The 11,722-nt window shown below is 42.1% G+C and overlaps 1 protein-coding gene across 1 annotated transcript; it reads left to right on the top strand.

The window, feature by feature from the left end:
* Nucleotides 1–3,512: 3,512 nt before the first annotated feature.
* Nucleotides 3,513–9,280, top strand: LOC146495480 (potassium voltage-gated channel subfamily A member 3). The gene is made up of 3 exons (XM_085145911.1): nucleotides 3,513–6,725; nucleotides 8,141–8,208; nucleotides 8,321–9,280. The coding sequence occupies exon 1, from the start codon at nucleotides 3,841–3,843 to the stop codon at nucleotides 5,434–5,436; it is 1,596 nt and encodes a 531-aa protein (XP_085002037.1). The 5' UTR covers nucleotides 3,513–3,840; the 3' UTR covers nucleotides 5,437–6,725; nucleotides 8,141–8,208; nucleotides 8,321–9,280.
* Nucleotides 9,281–11,722: the final 2,442 nt, after the last annotated feature.

Below are 11,722 nucleotides of genomic sequence, written 5' to 3'. Positions count from 1 at the left end.
TCAGTGCATCATGGGAATCCCAGGCAGCCTAAGCCTACTGCAAAGTAACTAAGGGAGGATTCAGGGTCACCTGATCTGGCCCTATAAGAGTATGCTTTGTCAAAAAGGAAAGTTTAAACTTAATCTTAAGAGTAGAGTGGGTTTGTCTCCCCAATCCAAACTGAGAGCTGGTTCCACAGAAGAGGAACCTGAAAGCAGAAGGTTTCTGCCTCGGAGAGAAGGGAGGGGGAGTTATGAGCGTCAGGTTTTACTGCCGTGCTCTCTGTCTCTCTCCCTGCTACCTCACTTCTTCTATGGAAAGGTTAGTCTCTGCAAGTTTCACAGTTTATTTATTTGAAATCCACTTAGGCCCTCAGAGTGGTAACAAAAGACACCATTGGTTGTTTTTACTATATGATTAGTCGTTATATTTAAGGTAGGTCTGTTTCAAATAAGTGTTATGTAAATGGATGTAAAAATAGTCCATGCTTCCAGAAAAGTTCAGTGCAAATGTGAGGATCTGGGTGTGTGTTTCTACAGATTTCAGATTAGTCCACATATCTAATGCTCATTTAATCTGGAGGAAGCAGGTGTTCATGAGCACCAAGCACTACCATCCTTCACAGCTGCATAGCTTACAATTAGGTCTCTTTCCTCCCTTTGGTTTCTTTCTTCCTTCCACTTGTTGAAATGTTGTCTGAGGCTAAGATGTTCAGGGAGTGGGGGCACAAAAACATCTTTAGCATTCCCAAGGTGTTCAAAGAGAGCTCTTAAAATCTTAATGACACTGTGTGTATCTGCTGTTTCTTCTGTTCTCAGAGACAGTTTGCTAAAGCAGGCAGCTTTCATGCATTCATCATATTTTATTTTCAGCACATCCACCAACACCCACCCACACCCACATAACAAAGACGCACGTACACGAGTATACAGGCACATACGTGCACAGTGATGTTTGCACAAGTGTTCTCTTATTTCTACATTTATCCCAAATCCAGAGCAGCTCTTTGCAGAAGTGTGAAACAGCACAATGTCCTCCGCTTCAGGGACTGTCCTCATTTCTTGTAACCTTTTCACGGTCTTTGATCTTTCCAATGACAAAGTGAAATTCTCTCCAATCCCAAGCCTTTCTCTGCTGTACCTGCACCTTATAGATGGTCAAGCAAATATTTGGTAACAGCTATAAATATATAAGCAGGCCACGTGTAACCTAAGTGGACATTCATCTTCATTACCCTTATTTAAAAATGGACAGCAAAAAGCAGCGTGACAAATCTCCAAATAATGAAAATGTGTTTTTGAAGCTTTCCTAGTTTATCTGCACTGAATGAGAGCCAAGGTATGGAATGTGAAAGGAAGCAGGAGTGCAGGGAAAGGCAGAGGGAAAGTCTGCAAATCCAAAAGAGAAACACCGGAGCCAGGAGATGAAAGTGATAACCATCATCACGTCGCCCTGCTGGGAAACTGCTCGGAAAATCTACAATTTCTTAATGTTTTTCACTAAATATTACTGTAAGTGTGTGTGTGTGTGTGTGTGTGTGTGTGTGTGTGTGTTTAGACATCTTTGTGAGAACCAAAAAACTGATGTGGCTGATGTATATTTGTGGGGCCCAACAGTCACTTATGGGGACAAAATGCCTGTCCCATGATTTTAAAGGCATTTTTTAAGCTCAAAATTTGAGGGTTAGGGTTAAGTATTTATTTTTGATGGTTAGGGTTAGGGTAGGGAAAGCAATATGTCAATCAGATGTCCTCACTAAGATATGAAAACGAGTGTGTGCCAAAGAAAAAAATCTGGGCTAAGTTGATTCAGCAGAATATCTGATAACCTGGGGTTGAATGTTTTCTGCACATCAGAAAAACATGAAGTCAATATTGGTTCATTTACTTCTGACACTTATTGAGACCATATGTAGAATAAAATTGATACTTATGTATCGTTTATGTTGTGTATGGCATGGTTGAGCCTGATTGCTGTATGTGTCCTTTAGATTGTGTTTTCACATAATAATAATAATAATAATAATAATAATAATAATAATAATAACAATAATAATAATAATAATAACAATAATAGTAATAATAATAGTAATAATAATAATAATAATAATAATAATAGTAATAATAATAATAATAGTAATAATAACAATAATAATAATAATAATGGTGTTTTTTGTAAGGTCTTTTGCTTTGTTAGATATGACAGTTATTTTATGGTCATTTTGTGTCTTTTCAAAGCTTTTGTAGTGAAATTGTCTGTAAGGTATTTTGGGTGTAGTCACTTTATTTGAGGTAAATGTTACAGTGGCCCAAATGAAACCTTTGTTGTTTATTTAGTTAATTTATCAGTTTAGTTTAGCATTTAAAGGTACTTATAACATGTTTGCGTGGTAACGTGAAGGTTGACATATCTGACTCAGTAGTAGGCTGTACCCCTTTAAATGTTAAACATTAACAAATGAAGCCAATGTAAATGTTTATCTCAACGTAGTTCAAAATGACAACATGAACAAATAGATAAGAGAAGCTGCACTTTGAGTAATTCATGATCAGTTTTAGCAGCTGTGTCAAAGGACTGTTTGATGCTGATTCAACCAAAGAGTGAGTTTAAATGTGTTTAAAGTTCTGCCTCAGACACACTTGAGTTAAAAACAAACACACAATAATATAAATGAATAGTTTGAATAGTCACCCCCCCCCCCCCTTTCAGTACCTCGGACAGCAACCATTCAAGTGACATCTGGAAACTCCACTGTACGCTGAAATTATACAACACTGTCTGAAGTAATAAAAAATGTTATAATTTCTATTTGCTTGTCGTTTTCCTGCCATACTGGATAATGATAACATATGAGCCTGTCAGTCACACACATCCCCTCACTAGAAGTTTCCCATATGTGGTCAGTTTTATAGCAGTGGGGAAAAAAAATCACATTTCAGACAATATATAACCAGACCTATCCCAGGACAGTGCTGTGTACTGTACCTGTCCTTTTGACATTCATCATTATTAAGGTCACCTGACCTTGTATCATATGAGCTGAGGGGTGGGATCTGCGTGTCTCTTAATGTCTTATTAATTTCTTTGGCACTTGCTTCTTTTTAAGCTTTTCACCAAACATTTAATTTAATTTTATGCTGCTGCTGTTATGTATTCATCACACATCGACCTGACTGAACTACCTCCTCTCTTCCTCATCCCCGCGCTCGCTGATCATCACTTTAACACGTACCGTTGGGACTCGGCATTAATTATCTTTCAGATTTCAGACGGGATATCAATCGTTAACCATTTTCCTTGAGCCTAATTAAATAATTTTATCGCCTGCAGAAGTAGGTGCAATACTTTACCAGGACACACCCTAATTTATTTCTGGTGCTGGTGCATCTTTTATGATACTTTCGCGTGGAAATGAAGCTGTGATATATTCATGAGCAGCCTATTTGAAAATATCCCATCTGTGGGCAATGACCTTGTTTAAAAGGAGACTGTTTGTACTCGCCAAGTGTGTGTGTGAGTCTGTGTGTGTCAGCGCGCGTCTAGAAGACGGGGAGAGGGGTAGAAGAAGGTGGGCACGCCCAAGCGATGTGCTGAGTGACGCCCGTCTGTTGCTTTTTCTGTATGTTGGAGCGTCCAACGATTGGAGGAGGAGGGTGAAGTTACCCAGCGCTGGCGCGTCGTGGGCGGGTGGAAGGGCTGTTTATAAACCCAGATCTTTCCTCGTGGGCGGGAAGAGCAACAGTGGGGAGTGAAAGTGAAGCGAGAGAAGAAAGTGAGAGAGACGTAGAGGAGACAAGGCTGTGGTGGCGACGGCTGTGGTTGACCGGGGTCCGCGGAGGGGGCGAGGCGGCCGCCCCTGTATGCGTCTTCAACCGCGCATGGACGACCACCTCAGCCTCCTTCAATCACCCCCGCCAAGCGCAACCAAAACCCGGGGCGACAACCTGGTGAACCACGGATACACCGAGACAGAAGCCGACGTGATGACTGTTGTGGCTTGTGACAACATGCTGGAAGAGTCAGCGGCTCTCCCGGGCCACCACTCTCTGGACCGTTACGAACCGGATCACGAATGCTGCGAGAGGGTGGTCATCAACATCTCAGGGCTACGATTTGAAACGCAGCTAAAGACTCTCTCGCAGTTTCCAGAGACGCTGCTGGGTGACCCCAAGAAGAGGATGAGGTACTTTGATCCCCTCAGGAATGAATACTTTTTCGATCGGAACAGACCCAGCTTTGATGCCATCCTCTATTACTACCAGTCTGGCGGACGCATAAGAAGACCTGTGAATGTGCCCATTGACATTTTTTCTGAGGAGATACGCTTCTACGAGCTGGGCGAGGAGGCTATGGAGAAGTTCAGGGAGGATGAGGGTTTCATAAAGGAGGAGGAGCGACCGTTGCCTGAGAATGAATTTCAAAGACAGGTGTGGCTGCTTTTTGAGTACCCAGAGAGCTCTGGTCCCGCCCGGGGAATCGCAATAGTCTCCGTCTTGGTCATTCTCATCTCCATTGTCATTTTCTGCTTGGAGACATTGCCGGAGTTCAGGGATGAGAACAGGGATCCAATCACCATTGCGCCTGTGATAAATGGCACACTCCCCTATTTCATCAGCCCGTTCTCGGACCCCTTCTTTGTCGTGGAGACGTTGTGTATAATCTGGTTCTCATTCGAGCTGCTAGTGCGCTTCTTTGCATGCCCGAGTAAGGCCACGTTCTCCAAAAATATCATGAACATTATAGACATTGTGGCCATTGTTCCCTATTTCATCACACTGGGCACAGAGCTGGCAGAGAGACAAGGGAACGGGCAGCAGGCCATGTCTTTAGCCATTCTGCGCGTAATTAGGCTCGTTCGGGTGTTTCGTATCTTCAAACTGTCGCGTCACTCTAAGGGGCTTCAGATTTTAGGACAGACTCTAAAGGCCAGTATGCGCGAGCTGGGCCTGCTCATCTTCTTCTTATTCATCGGTGTCATCCTCTTCTCCAGTGCTGTCTACTTTGCTGAGGCAGACGACCCAGAATCGGGTTTCAACAGCATCCCAGACGCATTCTGGTGGGCTGTTGTCACCATGACCACAGTGGGCTACGGAGACATGCACCCCGTGACAATTGGGGGAAAGATTGTGGGGTCTTTGTGCGCAATTGCTGGCGTGCTGACTATTGCCCTGCCTGTACCTGTCATCGTCTCCAATTTTAATTATTTCTACCACAGAGAAACGGAGGGCGAGGAGCAGGCACAGTACTTGCACGTGGGCAGCTGTCAGCCTTTAGCAGACACCGAGGAGCTGAGGAAGACTCGCTCTTCTTCTTCACTCAGCAAGAGCGAGTACATGGTGATAGAAGAGCACGGGATAAACAGCACGTTCAAACAGCAGCCCAACTTCCCCACTAGCGCTCAGAACAACTCGCAGAATTGTGTGAATATAAACAAAAAGATTTTCACCGACGTGTAGCCATTCTTTTAGAGCCATAACACTGAACACAGGACGTGGTGACGAATCAACACACAGCTGGTTCTGCCGTTGCGCACGAGCGCGTGGAAGCAGCTGTGGATCAGAAAGAAAGAAGAAAAAAAAAACAGAAAAAAGAAGCGAAAGAAGGAAACCTGTGTGTTCAGAGATGCTGCTTTGCTGTCCATTCAAAGAATCGGGATTTTTCATTTCAGTGGTATGAATTCATAATTCTGTGCGGTTCCATTCGCGCTTGTAAGAAGACGAAGAGCTCCTTATAAAGTTTTAGACCCACCATTCTTCTCTGAGTGAGGGGGGTGACCTGTTGTGAGTCGGGCAATAGTGAGTATATGTTTCACAACAGGTAGACATAGAAGCTGTGTAACTGTGACAGATGTGCACAGATGTATAATACTTGAAGGGCGCTCACATTGTATTAACGTTATGGGTCGTGATCCGTCAATCATCGGCTATGTATAATATCCAGAATCGTTTAAATATGTTTGTGTGTGCGTGTTTAAACACATGTGACGTCTGAAAAACACAGTTCAGCATATAATATCTCAATTAGAGCGTTTTGTGCGATGCCTTTATTGTGCGTTAAAGTCTAGTCCAAATGCTATTCTCTTTAAAAAAAATATATATATAAGAATTCCCAACAATTTCTTTGTATGCATTCTCCTGTTTGGCTATTTTAATGGTTAAACGGCGACATGTAAACACGGGGGCCAGCCGACTCCAGTTCTCATTATCGATGCAAGACACACGTGCAGCGAAGAAACACTGAGCTTTTTTTTGCGCACACAAACAGTGATCAAAGATGGAGCGTGTCTCTTTTCGGATGCCTCGAATATAGCCCACTGTGATGCAGTCTCCATGGCGACGGTCGTTACCTCGGTAACCCCCCCAGTCACCGTTACCATGGCACCTTTGTTTCCACAGTAACCTCCCAGATTGCTTGGAAGCAATATTGAAGATTTTTATCTTAATGGGTTGTCTTCGGTCTGTATGAAGGATGTTGGGGCGCCGTGCAAACACACCCACTAACACTAATCTGCAAGCCCCCCCAGTGACCAGAACAACGACACAAAAACAAATCCCACCAAGGAGGTTGTTAATTACAACGGCCCTTCAAAACAGCACAGGCTCGACACAGATAGCTCCAAAAAGAGAGGCCGAAGAAGAGACATGTGAGGAAATCTTGAATGGACTGGGAGCGCATTGTCTGGCTGCCCTGAGTGCGCTGCTGTCGGCGTTCAGCAGAGGCTGCTGTTCTCCCACTAAAACAACCGGTAAGTTTAAGCACTGTGGTGCTCGTCTCATTCTGAACGATCACTTTGTTGGAGATTTACAATTTACTGAGTGGAAAGTTCAGGCAGGTCATTTCAATCTAACAAGTTATCATCACGAGACGCAAATGAACCTGCACTCAGGTTAAAGGGCAGTCAGTCTATATAGTTATTGTAACGGCGTATTGTAAGAAGGTTTTTGGCTTTCGTCCTTCATCGAGCAGTGTAGTGATGTCATGCATGTGTTTTAATGTTTAGACCTCCGTCAGTGTTTGTGTAGGATTTGTGATCCTCGTGTCTTTCACCTTCAGCTGACGCTGTCTAAGAAATGGGTAAGAACCCCGACAGCGTGCTCATACAGGCTGTGTACTGTGCTGCCCCCTGGTGGCCGTAATCTCCTAATTGAACAGGTGCCCTGCTTTGTGACCTTTGTCATTTCTCATGGATATGAAGGGGATGTGATATTAGAAAGCAAGAGAAAAAAAGAAGGCTTGTACTTGTAATAACTGGATACATTGTAATTATTTAAAAAGTAAGAAATGGAATCTGTAATGGGGGTTTTCTGTTGTTTGCTTGGTCTTAAAAGTCTTAAAAGTGCGTTTTCATGTAACACAGTCCTATCTTTGATACCGTTGCACTGATGATCCTCCAGATTTATGTCTGTTTACGCCCAGTGTCCTCCCTGACTCTGGTCACTTAACTGAAAGCAGAGACGAGAGTGAGGCAGATATAAAACTTTAAGAATAAATAGAATTATTCTTAAACTATTGACTACACAATTAAATGATTACACAAAATTACATCTTTTGTGTACCTTTCCAGTTAGGGATTAGCGATAATCATGGTAGCTTCATTTGGAGCAATACCCTAAAAGGCAAAGTGGGAGGTGCCTCAGATTAAACCTTTTCGTTGATTGATTCTAAGTTTTCAATTTGATCCCTGGCAGTTTTATATTTTTTCAGTGGTGAGCTCCATATTGATCATCAGTTGAAAGCCTGCTCATTTCTCATGTTACATCAAATCTCTAGCAAAGGAAAACACTAATAGATCAGAAGGTGAATAAGCAGAAATGGAAACTGGATTGGCCAGTGTGGAAGCCTTTATTTCCCGCGCCTCTGATAATCCACACAAAACCTTGTTAGAGACATTGCACACTGCAGTGACCTCATCCTTTCAATTTTTGTTCACTTCTGCTAATTTCAAGTCGACTCAGGTCACTCGAGAGTTACAATCATGTCTGTCAGACTTTCATTTCCTGTCCTTAACGCTCTCCTCACTAAGACGTTATTCAGAGTTACACAGTTATGGCCCGACTGCTAATGAGACAAAAGAAGGAAGAGAAGTAGCTTTGCTTTTGCAGAGACCACAAAACTAATAGTTTTACGTTTCCTTCCCCATTTTGTCTTTTTCTCTCTTAGGTGAACTCTTTCTCTGCTCAGACCTCCTGGAACCCCCATCGAAACCAGTTAGACTGCCTCTCATTTAGGTAAACAAACTAAATTGATTTGATACAGGTGCTAATTACTTAGAAAAGCTGAGTCATTTTGAAGGCATTCAGATTAGCCATTAACCTGCAGTGACCTTATTTTTCCATTTAGGGGCGATGCGACTCCGGTCTTCCTGTTGGGCCAGATTGGCCAAGTTAGCAATCGAGACAGAAATCTCTCTGGATTAATTTCTCCCGCCCTGCCTTCTTGCTCATGCTGGTGCCCTTGAACCTGAATTAACAAGTTGTGCCTATTAATCACCCTGCCACGCCCTCCAACGAACCACAGCTCATTCCAAAATGCGACAACATGCAGTTTTGAAAAGCTTATAATGGACACTCAACATCCAGATTTGTAGCTGCTTCTGCGCTGAGGCTAAAGCACCGTGAATGGAACCATCACAGGATCAGACGTTGTTGAGACAGAATTCAGCTGCAATGGATTTTTTCACCACATGCTTTCTATATAAACTTCAGAAGGATAGATGCAGAAAACAAGACAGCAATTTTGCAGAGCACTTTCTCGTTACTGGAATATACAAAGATTTTTGCATTCTGTCTTCACCTTTCTGGGAAGAGATGTTCATCGTGGACAACAGCTGACCAACATTAAGACAGACGTGGCAAAAACCAAGGCCATCCACAATTTACTGCTATAAAACTGTGATACAAATTCAACGACTGTTAGTCATTTGCCTTTGTTAGTTCTATGTGTTGTGTATTTGTAATATGTGAGACAAACGCATATGTACATGTGCTGGTCGCTGCTATTCCACTGACATATACTGTACGTGGAGGAAAATACAAAGGCATTTATGCAGACACAGACACATGCAGCACATACACATGCCTTTGGACGGCTTTCTCCTTCCCAGAGTGCACTCTGATTTATGGGAAAGGGCAAAATGTTGTTTGTTCTGTGTTATTTTTGTGCTGTCTTAAACATGACCCATGTAGAGAGAGTCTGAAAGTAGCCAAACTGTCATTTACAGTTGCAAGGCAAAGTTTTAGTGCCACTTACTGATATATAATGTTGGATCATTTTCCTCAATAAATCAGTGAACAAGTTTTATACTTTTTGTTCGTCTGTTTAAGCTTTTAGGTAGAAATATAGACAAACTTTCCTGCAGCTACGTCCTGAGGGATGTCTGGATTCAATACATTTCCAAAGTACATTTCCAGTTAAGTTAACTAGAAGGGAGACTAACAACCTGTGTTTAGTATCCCTTCGCCTTTCTCTAAATTGTTCAGTAAAAGAAACCTATTAAATTTGCAGTTAAGCGTTAATAGAATGAAAATACATGAAATGTTTTATAGCTGGGCAAAGAATTAGTGACTGCCTCACCTGTGCAACATATAATGCAATTAAGTACATGACATAAAATGGTTTAATCCTTCAGTACTGCAATATTCAATCATTTCATGGGTTTTCTGGATTCTGCTGTGTGCATAAATGCTGTTGGCACACAGGATGTGCCACTGTTTAACAAGTGTTTCCCGTGAAGAGCCTTGCAACGTGACAGTCTTTTAATAGTGAAAAACAGTGCTGGCCCAGAGTCCTTTGTTACAGGAAAACACACAAACTCTCTGTAGCAGCAGGACCAGACAGGAAGCTTATGACGGAGTACTCCATCAATGAACTAGAAGGGCAATATTAAAAATAAAAGAGCCGTCTCTCTGACAGATTTAGAAAGAAACATTTGGTGATTCCTAAATTGAATTCTACGTTTGGATGCCCCCTGGTCTGTCTGGTTGCACCTTAAAGAGCACTGAGCTGTGTTAGAGCGCAGTGGAAAACTTCATGTCATCTCCCAGGCGAAGAGGTAAATATTAACATTGTAACAAAGGTTTACAGCAATCGTGCCGTCAGGCTGTGTATGAGAAAGTGTGTTTTATTGCTGCGACGAGCTCACTAACAGTTCACTAACCACTCTGCCATCTCCCCCCAAAAGTGTGGCTGAAAGAATCAAACCACCATATCTTTGGTTGTCTCCTCTTACATGCGCAGCAAATCCCCCCCCCCCCCCCCCCCCCCCCCCCCCCCCACAGTCTATTTGTGTCTGTTTCCATTCTTTTGCTTGTCTATTCCTTCAGTATCAAACAGAGGGAAAGGCACAATGTGGCAGTCGATCACAAAAATGATGTCATCAGACCTCACACTAGCCACAGGGCTAATGCACAGCAACTCTCCATAGTAACAAGGGAGGGTTGCTGGTGGCAGATTCAGCCTCTGCAGGTGTGTTTCAGAGCGAATCTCTTGAGCTGTTGGTGTTACTGTAACTGTGCACAGAGGTAGAGGCTAGCAAAGACTAATTCTGTGTATCAGTGTGTTTATTAGAATTGTACACTGTGTAGGCTGGGTCTCACCATGCAGGGATTTGATGTGAACAGCAAGTTTAAGTTGAAACAATTTCAATATTGTGAGCCAACATCATCCCAGCACACATCGTATAAAACCTTTACAATCAAAATGCCAACAGATCTTGAAGGGAGATGATGAGTTTGTCCCTTTGAATGTTTCTGGTCACCTGTGATCAGAGGAAAGAAGTCGTAGACACAAGATTTACTTAAATTTTCTAAGGTTAATATTATCACAAGAGACACTGCACTTTGGAGCAAATTTTAATCCATAATTTGTTTCCTTTTGAGTCTTTTTTTGGCTTCTAATTACTAACACTTTAGGGGAAAGTCTGGATCATTAGCTGCAAAATGCTCCTCGCTTAATAAATATGAAGCAACTGAAACAGCTGCACACTATGGGCCAAACCAATGCTATCAGGGACGGGAGTAGAGAAGCTGAGGCCCAGGCAGGTAAACAGTGAGCCAGAAAGTCTACAGAGTCCTCATTACAAGTAAATCCTTCACACATCATCTTTCTCACTTCATTTGATTTTCATAATTTGAATTTTCAATTTTCGTCTGTTGTTTTTGAGAAACAGCGTGAGTTTAACACATGAGCGGAAAGTTCCAAGCTGTACAAATATAATCAAATAACTCCACAGAATAAAATTCTATGTCCACAGAACGCCAGGACTCATCAATTATCATCACATGGGTAAGCTTTTTCAATCATTCCCATTACATACTTTGGTATATTTGAATGTTATTCTCTAAAATTTATGCTTACGCTTTAGACCCAACGCGAGATCAGTTTGTTGATGATTAAATTTTTAATTTTATGTTAATTTTAAACCATTTATTGGCTGCTTGACATCTTCTAACAGTACCAACAGCTAATTATTATTTTAATCATAATTAGATTTTGTCTTAAAATCAGAGTCCAGATTAGAGTGAACACAATAATGTTATAAAGGAAGGTGTCGACTGATTTCAGCTTCAAGATTCTTCATAAAAGAACTTTCACAATAAACTCACGACTTTCTTAATATAAAGTATAACAAAGCCTTTTATGCCCTGGTCGTGTGACACAGCTCACACGCCTCTTGTTGTTTTTTCCTCTAGTGACTCCCAGTTGTGATATTTCCATGTTCGCTTGAGGAGCCACAGTCTTGGC

This window comes from Neolamprologus multifasciatus, chromosome 20 (assembly GCF_963576455.1).
Source record: "Neolamprologus multifasciatus chromosome 20, fNeoMul1.2, whole genome shotgun sequence".
NCBI classification, from domain to species: Eukaryota; Metazoa; Chordata; class Actinopteri; order Cichliformes; family Cichlidae; genus Neolamprologus; species Neolamprologus multifasciatus.
This window is presented reverse-complemented; position numbering and strand designations above follow the sequence as displayed.

Coding starts and splice junctions, on each gene's coding strand:
- LOC146495480 (XM_085145911.1), top strand. CDS start 3,841: ATGCGTCTTCAACCGCGCATGGACGACCACCTCAGCCTCCTTCAATCA.